Source organism: Colletotrichum godetiae (genome assembly GCF_030913485.1).
Source record: "Colletotrichum godetiae strain CBS 193.32 chromosome Unknown BDP55scaffold_9, whole genome shotgun sequence".
Lineage (NCBI taxonomy): Eukaryota > Fungi > Ascomycota > Sordariomycetes > Glomerellales > Glomerellaceae > Colletotrichum > Colletotrichum godetiae.
In genome coordinates this window covers 32,262-45,737 of record NW_026851257.1, presented here as the reverse complement: position 1 = coordinate 45,737, position 13,476 = coordinate 32,262, and the positions used below count along the sequence as shown (strand labels likewise).

The 13,476-nt window shown below is 51.1% G+C and overlaps 5 protein-coding genes across 5 annotated transcripts; 1 reads left to right on the top strand and 4 right to left on the bottom strand.

Moving 5' to 3' along the window:
* Positions 1-47: 47 nt before the first annotated feature.
* Positions 48-1,930, bottom strand: BDP55DRAFT_576974 (transmembrane amino acid transporter). Its single transcript, XM_060570789.1, has 5 exons — positions 1,591-1,930; positions 1,278-1,539; positions 1,036-1,227; positions 590-981; positions 48-536 (listed from the first exon to the last, which is right to left on the bottom strand). Exons 1-5 carry the CDS (start codon positions 1,729-1,731, stop codon positions 114-116), a joined length of 1,410 nt encoding a protein of 469 aa, XP_060432683.1. The 5' UTR covers positions 1,732-1,930; the 3' UTR covers positions 48-113.
* Positions 1,931-2,800: 870 nt separating this feature from the next.
* On the bottom strand, positions 2,801-3,865 carry BDP55DRAFT_604945 (Peroxidase, family 2-domain-containing protein; the record flags this gene model as incomplete). Its single annotated transcript, XM_060571098.1, has 4 exons — positions 2,801-2,958; positions 3,013-3,346; positions 3,432-3,613; positions 3,676-3,865. The coding sequence occupies 4 exons, from the start codon at positions 3,863-3,865 to the stop codon at positions 2,801-2,803; spliced, it is 864 nt and encodes a 287-aa protein (XP_060432682.1).
* A 2,228-nt stretch (positions 3,866-6,093) lies between these two features.
* Positions 6,094-8,652, bottom strand: BDP55DRAFT_628983 (fungal-specific transcription factor domain-containing protein; the record flags this gene model as incomplete). Its single annotated transcript, XM_060571965.1, has 4 exons — positions 6,094-6,567; positions 6,616-6,898; positions 6,958-7,032; positions 7,100-8,652. 4 exons carry the CDS (start codon positions 8,650-8,652, stop codon positions 6,094-6,096), a joined length of 2,385 nt encoding a protein of 794 aa, XP_060432681.1.
* Positions 8,653-9,619: 967 nt separating this feature from the next.
* On the top strand, positions 9,620-11,510 carry BDP55DRAFT_546376 (major facilitator superfamily transporter; the record flags this gene model as incomplete). The annotated part of the gene is made up of 4 exons (XM_060568648.1): positions 9,620-9,773; positions 9,862-10,461; positions 10,546-10,997; positions 11,085-11,510. The coding sequence occupies 4 exons, from the start codon at positions 9,620-9,622 to the stop codon at positions 11,508-11,510; spliced, it is 1,632 nt and encodes a 543-aa protein (XP_060432680.1).
* A 547-nt stretch (positions 11,511-12,057) lies between these two features.
* BDP55DRAFT_628981 (uncharacterized protein) lies at positions 12,058-13,231 on the bottom strand (the record flags this gene model as incomplete). Its single annotated transcript, XM_060571964.1, has 2 exons — positions 12,058-12,907; positions 12,969-13,231. The coding sequence occupies 2 exons, from the start codon at positions 13,229-13,231 to the stop codon at positions 12,058-12,060; spliced, it is 1,113 nt and encodes a 370-aa protein (XP_060432679.1).
* Positions 13,232-13,476: the final 245 nt, after the last annotated feature.

Below are 13,476 nucleotides of genomic sequence, written 5' to 3'. Positions count from 1 at the left end.
TGATAGTACACGTATGTAGAACTGAATGCCACGATTTTATTCTGATGGTCGAAGATGTCGCTGGACGAAAATTCTGATTAGATACTGAGTACTCTCATCTCCTGCCAGTAACATTATACAGAGTTAGAGTTATCTGCGCATGACCAAGCAGAGGAGCGGTTTGGTCCGTTGTAGTCATCGATAATTCCCATAATGGAACTGTAAGTCCCAGCAACCATCAAAAACGTTCCCGATACCACAACAAAAGCAGCCCAAACGCACATAGCGTACCATCTCAAGGTGGGGTTCTGTTTCCCTTTAGTCCAGTTGTCGTAGAACCACATGCAACCCATTGGCTGGAAACAGATCAGAGTGCCGAGCAGCGCACCGATGAGAGAGATGAGACTGTTAAACACAGGAATGCCGCTAGCAACCAAATATGCCACCAAAGCGACAGAAAAGGTACAGCCAATCCATGTTGCCCAATGGGTAAAGGTGTTGGCTGTCAGGTGCTTTGAGCCTCTCAGGATTCGGACAAATACGTGCTTGCTGGGCAACTACAATCGATTAGCTTCCATTCGCTTCCTCGCGGCGGAGTAAAGATACATACATGAAGCAAGACAGCTGCAGAGACAATCAGTCCAGGAAGACCGAGTCCGTAGGCAACCTTCTTTACACTTGGACCAGCAGAGCCGAGCGCGGGTGAAGAGACATAGGAGCCGCAGTAGTAGTAGACAACAGCGCCCACAGCCACATAGACGAGAGTGACGACGGACTGGCAGAGAATGAGAGCTCGAGTGTAGTGCTTAGGCTCGCGCATCTCGGCCACAATAGAGAAGAACGCTGGTGTGCCCGCGTACGAGAAAACAAGTGCGGAGATGGCTGCGATGGCTTCTGCGAAAGTGGGCGAGCCTACCAGCTTGAAATCTGACTTCCATGGAATATCTTTGGGTGCTGCCGCAGGCCGATCCTGCAAGCCCACTGCGATGGTCACAGTGAGAACTGACGAAGTTGTTAGATACTATAAATTTCTTGGAAGTATGGACGCAGGCTTACCAGCGACAATGATACTCGTCACACCGACCCATGCTAGCCAACTGATGCGTCCCAGCGTCCGCAGACTAGAAAAGCCGAAGCCAATGATCGCTGCAACGGCCACGAATACAGCAGTGCAGGTTGCATGCATGGATAGAGCATTCAGGGCGATGGAAATACTTAGCATAGCTGACCCCGAAGTAAAGGTGAAGACTTGACAAGGTTAGTTGAGATCCTGCCGAGGGGCAGATACGAAGACTCACAGAGACAAAACCCAGCACCGAATATTTCCCGGCCAATCCAACCAAACATCAACTCTCCAGCATCATCAACGCCGTAGACTTCGGGGTGGCGGAGCTTGAAGGTACCGACAATGAAGTCGGACCAGGTAGTGATGCCGCTGATCACGCAGATGAGGATGACTCCGGGAATTATCCCCATGGTATCGAGGATGGAGGGGATTGATAGAACACCGAGACCCATCTGGGTTTTCATCATCAAGACCGAAGTTCCCAGCCACCCAACCTAATACAAGTCAATTCCCATGCTCTCTCTCAATTTATGGGAGCCACAAACACTGCGGTAATTAGGACCGTCTTCCGTGATCTCACCAAAGACAGCATCGTGGGCAATCGCGTTGTCTGCGGCGACAACCTTGCCCGTGTTCGACGGTGCCTCGCCCAGCGAGCTATCCTTGATCTCTCTTGTTTCTGACATGGCGGTGCCTGAACGCAAGCACTCGACTTTCAGAGACGGGTCGAATCGGCGAGAACTGGGTCAACGAGTGGGAAAGACCAGGAAGGGGACGGTAGGATGAGCATATTATTATAGGTGTTGAAAATTCCCCAGATCATCCTGCAAGTTGCCGAGCATTTTTCCGGAGACATGAAAATTCTCCCCGCCTCGCGGGGTCGCTTCTTTCGATTGACACATTCTGTTATTAAATTTCAATGGAGTCAAGTGAAAACCCCTTCTCGCGAGCCCGCCGGTATCGGAGCGTAAAAGTCCGAGCCTTGGCAAGATTATATGGGCACTGACTGGGCAGTCGAAGGCTGTCATTGAAGACTAACGCCGCGAACTCTTCGTTAGATACTCGAGTTGAAGTCGAGGGGATTCAGAAACCCCACGAATCCAAGATAAAGGCTACACGATAGCTTCTTGCCTGCGGAGAATTGGGTCCATCGCAGATAACATCCATCATTCGTTACTCCCTAGATCCCGCAAAGGGTTGTCTGGGGAAGTGGAGACATAAATGGGAACAATCACCAATCAGACTCTGTTCTCGTTATGGCCTTCCTCTTTGGATTAGACGTTGGTGAAGATATCTTCGTGTTAGTCAGAAATTCCCGGTTCTTTGGAAACAACTATGTCAGGGGCACGCAATCTTACCTGCTAGCTCATTCCGAGGCTCTTGAGACCTTGAGACCCTGGGAAATTGGCGCTTGAAAGCCCATGTAACTCCTAATCGCCTGCGAGTTCACGTAGGCCTCAGCGGGTGTGTGAGTGTTGGCCACGAGGGTCACCAATACATACGCACGTGATGGAGCTCGCATTCGAAATCCAGGTGTCGAAGCCAATATTCTTGGAAATCAAATTTATTCTCTACCTAACTCTGAAAAGCGGAACCAGCGAAGAATCGTCTTTTATGTGATCCACTTGTACCCGGCGAGATACGCAAATAAAATGAGACACTCCGAAGCTCCATATGACCTCTCCCTACCGCCAATGACCGAGTTAAACATCAACTAACGGTCCCAAAACTGTGATGGTTTGACCATGAAAAACTCTACTTTTCTTTTGTCACAGTTGCGTTCTGTGGCGTGAACGTCAGAGGCACGTCCGCCGGGCTTTGAGCGATGATATTCTGCACAATGGGTCCGAGTTGCGCATCAATAGGTGTTTCGTTAGGGGACCAGCCAAGCTCGACGGGGAACCTCTCATTGCCTGGAGTTTGTTAGCTTCTCTTGCATTCATGAGGATTTTTTGCTTGCGACATACGGAAGAAGTACTCCAGGAACGTCCTGTTGGCAACGGCAACGTCCGGGTCACCAAAGATTGCCAGCAAGAATGCGTTCTCGCCAACAATAACGGGGATCTGAGCATCGGTGATCGAGAAAGTCGGGTTGATGAGACTCATATCGAAAGCATGTCGAGCTCGAGCGTTGGCAATCATCGTAATGTTGATGGCCTCCTCGTCTCCAAAGTAGCTCACGAAGTTATCAAAAGTCCCCGTATCGAAAGAGTTGGTGGGGTCAAAGATGGCGTCTTTGCGAGAAAGACTGCCATCATGCTCGATGACATTGTGTGCATGGAGCATTTTCAAGTCGAAGAACTTTGCGCAAGATTAGTACAAAGCATTTCTCTCGTTGGAATATTGAAGTCTCAGCGGTAAGCGAAGAAAAGCAGGGATGACTCACAGTTGCATTGGGAGTAGGGTTGACGACGAGGGCATTGTTGAAGATGTTGAGGGCGGGCGCTTCGGGGACATTTAGCGCATCGTTGAGAGCCTTGATAAGGATGTCCTTGGTGATGTTTCGGCCGTCGTGGGGGACGAAACCATGGTTGGAAAGAGTGTTCATGACCGGGCATGGTGCTCGTTCTACATTATTCCATTAAGTCGGCTTGGGTGTGCAAATCGTATAGACGTGCTACGAGACTCACGATCATTAGGACCCGGGGGACTCCAAGTGAAATGGTTTGGCTTCAGGGTTCCCCAGGATTCATTTCCTGATTTTAATCCCTTCAGTCCCTTGCTGGGCGGCAGAGCAAAGCGAGTGTTCGGGTAGGCGAAGTGAGGGAAAGTCTGAACGACGGAGGCAGCCCCGATGATGGCCGGCAAAGAGAAATGCATGTCTTAGTCGGTTTTAGGGGTGATTCCTATCGGTAAATGAGGGACTAGATTGTTTGCGGTTCAATGTGGCCTGTGATTAAGCGGTGATTCAAAATTTGGGTCTATCCTATACTGGCTGAAGGCAGCAATAGCTTTATATCATTCTCGATCATCGGAATCGAGGATCAATGAACTATAATTTCTAATTCCAAACATGTCACTGGCTAGTTGCTCAACTATCACTTGGGTCGACGAGAGCCTGTCACAGATGCTCTAGCTGAATCGCAAGGTGGAACTGCACCACTGCAGTGCAGCTGAGCCACAGACATGGATCCACTCGACAACGAAAACGAAAACGAAGATGAGGCTCATTTTCTGCCATTGTTGTCCCAGATTGCTGTAGGAAAATCATCGTTATCGTTCCCGTAGGGCTGATGAAACCGTGTCAGCCAATGTGATTTCAGGAGTTGTAATCTGCCAAATACTATGCATCCTGTCCCAAATACGCTACCCGTGGCTCATCACGCATTCTATCCTGCTGTTTGCTTGGCGCCAGCGAGACCCAGCGCCTGTATACGTGTATTAAGGTAGTCCGGCAACACAAAATGGTTATGCTCTGTTAGAGAGACCTAATCAAGAGGAACCCAGCTGTGCCTTGACATACAAAGAACTGACCTATTGACTCGATAGATCGCCTAGCCACAAACATATGAGTTGTTCCTCCGAAAAGAAAGTACTAACCATCATGGTAGGGAATCAGTAATTGAATACTTGCATCACTACTCAGGATCTTGATACAGAGACATCATTTCTACCGCCACGTTTTTCAGTTTTATTAGCTCCACGAAGACTCTCGAATGATCCCATGTATGCCTCGTATCGGCGCTTTCTCGCGATCTGGATGTACCATCAACTTTGGAGACACTGATGCCTCTAGCGGGCCATCAAATATCTGCATACCACAGACTATGGATACCAATCAGCTGACAAAATTATTCATGATGACGAGTTTGGATGGCTCAAGTCAAGACTCTAGAACTACTGCGGTGGTAAGATCAGCAAGACAAGGATATGTGCTCATGCAGGGGTGGTACACTGTTTCTGGGGCACTCCGACTTTGTACGCAGACGTTAGCTTTTTTACCATAGCATTCCCAATCTCTTGGAGTCATACCCTAGTACTGGCTCATACTTACATGTGGTCTGTACTATTCGTACATCTTCTACATCCTCACTCGAGACCTCAACAAAGAAACAGATTGCAAGGGACCAGACTTGGTACTTGGCAATGCGTTCTAAGAGCTTGCCCCCCCTTTCCGATGGCTACCAGCGAGGAGACATCTTCATGCACGTATCCATACGCGTATATGGGTGATATCCGTCGGGAAGTTGAGAAACTCCGAGATCGCTTTCTGCCTTACCAACTATGTGATTCCCAGCCGAAGCTGCGGTTAAGATATTTTCCCCGAGGAACTGGCACGGGGAAGCTTGGCTACTGGGGTGATGATCTAGCTTAGTAATAGTAGCAGCCACTCAAGGCAGCCGGAATACGAAGCTTTGTAGTCAAGCATAAAGTTGAAACTGCGGACAGACTACCTAGTCATTTCCAGAAACATGGTCCATTAGCAATTAACGACTCATGATTCGCAGAAACACTTGTAACTTCATTCACTGGAGATTTTCACATGGCTCAGGCAAGTACTGCTTAGAGTCAACCCCTAAAAAGCCGCTGCCTTAGTTGTTCTCATTATAACCGGGTCATAGTTGCACTGAACTCTTCCTGGAACTTATCCCCGGTCTTCTAGCTTCTACCAAACGTCATGATATCCAACGACGCCCTCTCATTAGTCTATTCCGCCACTATTCACACTGCTCCGCTCTGCTTCGTGCTGCGCTATTCTTTCTCGAACTTCATAGGCTCCAAGATACCAGAGGAGATTTCGACGTGCTTGGCGAAATTAGGCTCCCAGCGCTTCCGAGCTCCCATATCGAAGGCGGACCTATCATCTGAGTGCCTTACTCGTGTCTCCCGGCAGGAAAGCAAATAAACCCCCTATCTACCTTATATCGTCATGTCTCATCAAGCAGGCAGGATGTTTAGGTCCTGTTGCTACATCAAACCTTGCACCTCCTCGAATCCTTGCGAGTTATAGAGATAGAATCTCGACAGTGATCAATTGAGATTCGCTGCGGTGAAGGCAAGCTAGTACGGGATCCAAGGTAAAGGTCCCACAGATCATGCAGTAGGCTTCACTGTGGCTGATACTGATCGGAGAGAAGATGCGAGAAGCACGCCCAGTCCCATCCGATTCCATCAGACAGACTAGGCGACCATTCGTCGCCAGCCATGGGCATCGCGCCAAAAGAGTCGAATCCAAACTCGGTTCCGCCGGGAAGACTGTTTCCTTGGTTGTAGAAGGGCATTGTAGAACCAGGCATATTGACACCTGATTCCCTGCGACGGCTGTCGTCACTGCCAGACCACTGAGCATCTACCGATCTGGGGGTCGGTGTCTCCCCAGCGTTCTGCCAAGGGCTGGTTTCCGGCATGGATCTCGGAGTCATGGATGGCAAGGTAGTAGTTGTCCGGTTATCTGACGATCCAGGCGTCGGTAGCCCTTTGTGTAGAAACGAATCGAGCTTTTGTAGCAGCATGTCCAGTAAGCCGTCGCCCCGAAGCCTCGTGTATATCTCTCTCATAGAGTCTGAGGCGGTTTGGATGAGCTTTAAGCATGTTAGTGACGTTACGGAGGTCGCTTCACAGCTACTTACGTGTAGGTCCATGGTTGAGATGCGAGAGTCAGGGTGCGTTACGACGTGAACAGCTAGTGTTGAGAGAGCGTGGAGTGGTGCCAGAAGGTTCGGGAGAATCGCATTCGACTTGGAGTCTACCGCTTCGACGACTATTCTCAGGACTTTTCGGGCGGCATTAGCCGCGAGAGCTTGTCCGTTTCGCATGATATAGTCCCATGGTTTGCCTTTGGCGATCATGTCGGCGCCAGAAGTGATTGCCTCTTCACTGATTAGAAGACTGTTTCGCGAGAGGATCACGAGACTGCGATACGACGGATTGGTGAGATGTGTTTGATACGATAGGATGAGAAGGTCACTTACGCATTATTATAATGCATCGATATGAATGATGCGAAGGGGCACTGTTTTGAGCCGATCAAGATGTCTGATATCGGTCTGGGGTCCAACATCGTCAGCTTCACCTTATTACGTGTCAGCATTTATGAGGCACAGTCAAACGTACCTAAGCTCATCAGGCACTGATTCACCCCATCTTGTGAGGAGCAGCTGTGCCTCACCGGTAGTCTCAACCTTTTCAGCTATGATAGCTTGTAGTGCACCGTCTCGGAGTCCGTCTTCCTTCCGGCTAACGATAACAGCCTTTCTTCCGATTTCGCTGAGTATTCTCGCAAGGTCGACAGTCACAGGAAACGCCTTTTCTCTTGACGAAGTACCGTTGCCCGTGGGCATATCGACATGAGCCGGGTAGCACTCTTCATCCTCTATTGAAGAAAGGCGGCCCAACTCGAACGCCAAGAACTTTTCAAAGGCATAGATGCCGAGCCAAAATGCCTTGCGCTCTTCATCATCGACAAAGTCTGGCCTCTTGTCGGGGCGATTGGCCTTGCAGCCCCGACACGTGCGAGCTTTGTGCAGGCCCAGCGACATTGCGATGGAAACCCCCGTAGTGAGAATATTCCAAGCCCCAGCGCACTCGTCATAGCAGTGAAGGCATAACGCGAGAAGCGCCAACGATCTAACAGTCTCGACGCCATTGACGGTGACGAGGTGGCCGATGAGGGTCTTGCAGTAAATTACATAGTCTCCGGGATCCAGTGTAGGTTCTGAAAGTGCCGCGGAAGCAAACGCGATAGACATAACGAGGTAAACCGAGACCAAGGCTGCTAGCCCTCGTGCCTCGGCGAAGTTTATCGGGCCGAGTTCCACGGCTGTGTCGATGTCCCGCATGAGACGGTCTGGGTTGAACAGAGGATAGACCATATTAATACCTTCGAGGTAGCGGGCAGCAAGCTCGCGGGCAACCTCTTTGGGGGGGAACGAGCAGGGTTCAGACGACAGAATGCGGTAAGCCGGCGGCCTGTCTGCACGTGTTGGCATGCCGCGCCTTTGTTGGATCCCTAGCCGACGCGCAGCAAGGTCCAACCAATCGCCGAGGATCTCGACTGAGTTGTTCCCGCGGCTGGGACGTACTACAGGTAGCTTTCCTTGATACTTGGGCGGGCCCGGGCAGGCGGGAGGCTCCTCGTCTTCCAGGATAATAGTAGCGGCGGCATCCTTGGGAACCGTTGGGGGCTTTGTAAATGCTACCGTTGCGGACTTCGGAGCTGCTACCGAAGGTGTCCCGGTATGGCTGTAGAGCAGCTCTACTGAAGGTGAAGTCTTGGCGCGGGCGTCCGGCAGTGGCGGCACCGGCGGCGGCTCGGAGCTCTCGACTTCCTCTCGAGGCGAGTGTGGAGACGCGACGGCCGTCAGAGAATGCGTCAGGGACGCGCTGGATGCCCGGGACAGGCGGCGCTTCGTCTCACGGCGCTGGACCTCAACGCCGGGCCTCCGGCGGTCCGTCGTGACGCACTCGATGCCGGCGTTGATGCAGGCCCTACATGAGGGCTTCTGCTCATCACAACGCGTCTTTCGGTTGCGGCAATAGTTGCAGGCGAAGTTGATTCGCCGCCTCTTGGCCACCGACGCCCCCGAGGTGCCCTCGGAAGACTCGACGACGGCCGTGGACTCGGTAGCCGCGGGTGTGGGTACGGGGTGGTTCGTATATGATGACATTGCCGCGCGTTGCCTGTGTGGTGTGTGAAATGTCCTCACATACCTAGTCGGAACCTGAGTATACTCCACTGGGCTTGGCTGGAGTGGTACGCTTACTGGTTGCTGACTGACTGGGTTGTTCGGGAGCTGGAGATGAGGGTCGGCTGGGTAGGTTAAGATGCCGAAGCGCGTCGTTATGAGGAGTACTTTGCGTTTCCGAAACTTGTACAGACGGCACGGCCCAGGAAGAACGAGAACATCGAATGACTCGCGGAAGCGTTTCGGGAGGTTTTTTGGTGGTGGACACTGCGCAGGCCGACCGGCCCCTCGTTCCGGTTGACGCGATGATCAGCTCGGAATAGTGGGGGAGGCAGAAGTTGGACAATCTGACATGGCGTTTGCTGTAATTCTTCACAATGACATGTCTTCTTGATCCATAAGGCTCTGCAAGCGGTTAGACTCTTTAGATCTTCCCCATGGGGTTCCAATGCAGGCGAACATGGGGAGCAGTATCCATACGGAGTCCATGTATGGATAGGCTTAGCCCCTGCTCTCGGTACGAATACTATTGGTCTTTGCGATGTTTAATACCATGACCATCGGGAGATGATGGGTCTGAGCCGAGCCGACAGCCCAATGAAGCTATTCTCTGATAATGGCCCCCCTTTGATTGGACCAAGGTGCACTACATAGAAGTAATTCTTTGAGATTCAATAGATTCAACGGGAACATCTAGTGGGATTATAGACAGCTGAGACAAGGAAACCACCAAGTATCAACAACCGCTCTGATATCAGTTTGTATATAGTCGCAGGCATGGAGCACCGTCAACCGGCCTATGCCGGCATCACGACTTTGAGTTTACTGCTCTGGTCTGTGCTGCGACATTCAACGACGTGCCATCAACTTTCTCGCTCGCCTCACGTCAGACTGCCGACTCCATGATTAGTTGGTACTTGTAGGAGTATTTCTGCCTGTCTTGCCGAAAATGACTGGCACCAAAGATGATGAGCCTCATGTCGATACCATCGAAGGATCGACCACAAAGGCCCTTGCGGAGGAGGACCAGGCATACGGAACCGTGCAGCTACTCCAAGGCGGTTCCATTGTCCTAATTCCCACTCCTAGTCCTGATCCCAAAGGTGAGGCTAACGAGTTTCCCATGACCCATCTTGCCCAAGGACGAAAGCTGTAAAGCAAAGCACATCTAATGCTGACCGCGGGAGATAGACCCTCTCAACCTTCCAGCATGGCACAAGTACCTCATTATTTTTGTTGTCGGCTCATATTCCGCTATCGCCGTTCTCGTCACATCCGGCCTCGGCGCCGTGTTTCCCTCCGTGTTGAAGGAGTACCCCCCCGAAGACGCCAAGCGAGCCTCGGACCTCCTAACATACCCGACCCTGTTCATGGGAATCGGTAACCTCTTCTCCATGCCGCTCTGCGTGACCATCGGGAGGCGGCCCGTATTTCTCATGTCAATGATTTTACTGGTCTTGTCCGGGTTATGGTGCGCTTTCTCGACGTCTCTCAGCAGTCATATTGCCGGTCGAAACTTTTACAGCATCGCCGCTGGTCAGAGCGAAGCGCTGGCGCCCTTCATCATCGAAGAGATTCACTTCCTTCATGAAAGGAGCGCTAAGCTGTCTTGGTTTATTGGTGTTCAGACGGTGGGGACGGCAGCAATGTTTGTTGCGACAGCTTATATCGTCCCTTCCCTGGGGCTCAAGTGGTGGTATCTCATCATTGCCTTCATCAATGCCGCTATCCTCGTCCTTGCTTTCTTCTTCGCTGTAGAAACCAAGTATGATCGGCCGATTGATGCCGACAGTAAGTTCTGCCTCCTTCCCAGGAACCCTAGTCAGCTTGTGCGTGCTCAGGCTAGAAACAAACACTAATACGGTTCCACTGTAGGGGGCGCTGTCCATCTGAAGTTGGACGACGACGGCAACGTCGACAGAAATGGCGACAACGAGATGGTCTTCCAAGTTCTCACGCGAGAAAACCATGTCCTACAACCAGATGTCTTCGGTCCCCGAACCTGGCGCCATAACTTGACGGTCTTCCACTTCAAACCCGAGTGGAAACAGACAGTTATCTTTTACAAGGAGACGCTGCAGTCACTCTGGCTGCCGAATATTGTCTGGATGCTGTTGATTAACGGCGCCTTTTTAGGAATCTACATCTACCAGGCCTCAACTTTTGCGACCATCCTGATGTCGCCTCCGTACACTTTCAAATATGACTGGCTAGGATATGTTCAACTGGTTCAGGTTCTCGACTGCGTCGTCATGGTGCCCCTGCTTGGTTACGGATCTGATATGCTAGCGCGGGCTATGAGTAATTGGAAGAATGGGACTTTCCAGGTAAGAAAGTCTATAGGCTACAAGCTCTACACAGTTTCCAGTGCTTTATACAACTACATGAATCAACGCTAATATTCGAGTCGACAGCCCGAATACAGACTCATCATCCTCAGCATTCCAATCCTATCAGCCATCATCTCCTGCGTCTTTTACGGACAAGCAGGCGCGTACCCGGACCGCTGGCACTGGATGACGATTGTAGCACCTTACAACCTCGGCTACTTTGCCTTCCTTGGAGCAAACCTCATCGGCATCACCTACGCCATTGACAGTTTCCGGAGCAAAGCCGGACCTCTTCTCTTGGTGCTGTGCGCGGGTCGGGGCTTCATCTCCTTTGGTCTGAGTTATTCCACAGTTCCTTTGATCAATCTGATAGGGTACAATGGCGCCATGAATATCTTCGCAATCATTGCGGGTGTCTTGGGGGCCATCACTGTCCCTGTGTATCTGTTTGGGCCGCGTGTTAGGATGTGGGCTACGAAGAGAATTTGGCCTGAGATTGGTTCTCATTAAACAAACGCCAGAAATCCGTATACTAAATTAAAATTACTCGAGACGTATAGCGAATAAGTCTTAGTTGATGCATGAATTTGCCTTCTATTTCTCCAGGCCCAGACGTTCAGTAGTCTCAAGAGCACATACATCGAGTGGTTCAAATGTGTATCCGGGGTCCTTGCACCGAACAGTACCTACTATGCTCTTACTTAGAGTAGTAAGTACTTACCTACAGTATTGATCTTCTTGCGGAACCTCCCAATAATAATTGAATGATCAGTCACAGGTGGACTGCTGCATCTCTGAGCAAAGAGACACGTGGATCCGCATTGAACACTTCCTCTGCGATCTCGATTTCCAAAATCTTGTGCTTCTTCTTCACTAAATCACGTCAAACTATTAAGTATTTCATACGACTTTCAGTGTGGATGAAAAGCGAACAATAGTGCATTGAGACCAGACAGATATTAATTACTTTAAGTAGATAATGAAGACGAACAACTCAATTGCTTAGTATCAAAACAATCCTCGACAGATATTCCGACGATTCTCCCGAAATCCAACCTCACTCGCCCAAGGCATCGATAGGCACCCCCTGGATATACGGAATACCAGTCAACTTGAACCCCCTCTCCGAAAGCTCAGGAACCCGCCTCGGTTTCCCCGTGTTATACGGACACGGCTCCCCATTTCTCAACACCGGAATCCCGCCAACATGCATCGCATTAGGCCAGTGCGTCGTGCTCTTCAATTCCTCAAACGCACCCTTCTTCCTCACCAAGTCCTCCTGCGACGCCTCGGACGCTGGCATGTAACAAGTATACACGCAAAACCGTGGCGACGTCCCCTCCGGACTGAGATTATAATGCGGCGTCCGGCTGTCCCACAACAACAAATCCCCAGGCTCGGCATTAACCTTGACCCACTCGCACCCGCGGTCCTTGAGCCACTGCATCCCCCGGTCCGTAAACCCATACCACTCCTTCGTCCAAGCCCAAATCTTGTCCTCCTCCCCGCGGAACGCCTCGTGGAACTCCTCGGAGAGCAGGTGCGCGCCCTTACAGACGATCAACCCGCCGTCGCGGTCCCCATTCGGGAGGAGATTCACCAGGCCCTGGAGGCAGCGGAAGCCGGGCTTCTCCGGGTCCTGGTCCTGATGCGGCCAGGGGGTGTTCGGCTTCACGTCGGGCCGGTTGGGGAAGGCCATGTTGACGGCGTCAAAGGAGACGATGAGGTCGGGCGTGTCGTAGACTTTTTCAAAGGCGTCGACGAGGCCTGGTTCTTGGCGGATTGCCCAGGTGAAGGATTCGTGGGCGACGCCGTAGCCTAGGCACATTCCCTTTTCGGTGATGATGGGGAGGTTGGATTCTTTGATGGTCGTTGAGTCATTGCGGTTGAACCCGAGACCTCCAGCGCTGTAGTTTGTGAGTTAACTAAGGTAGGGACTTGAGAATTTTGGGTGGGTTCGATACTTACAAGTTCTCGAGATAGTACATCATTTCCTCGCTATAGTTGTCTGCTCTTTCGCGGGGAATGGCGCCCTTGACCACGACGTAGCCGTCTCGGAGGAGATCATCGCGGAAGTCCCCAAATACTGCGCCTTCCTGTGAGAAGAGTCTATTGGGGCCCGCTGGCTGAGGCTTCAAGGGAGCTGTGGATGGTGGATTGGTGTTAATCTTCTTGCTTTCTGGGACTGGGATGGTTGCCAGCGGCTTTGCAAAGTCGGTAGCGATGACCATTGTTGGATTGTCAGACGGTGAAACGTTCTCTGGTATATACTAGTAGGTTTGTGAGATACAATGCTTTAGTAAAGCTTGATCTTTTCCAGACGTCTCTCATGTCTATTTGACGGACTGAATCGTAGTGTTTATAGACAATGTTTGATAATCCCAGATGTCCGCCCGATCGAGACACTTTCTGCCCACCAAGCCGTAAGTCCAGACTATTACCTTTGGCTGAGGCAGATGCAACAACTCTACAGAAA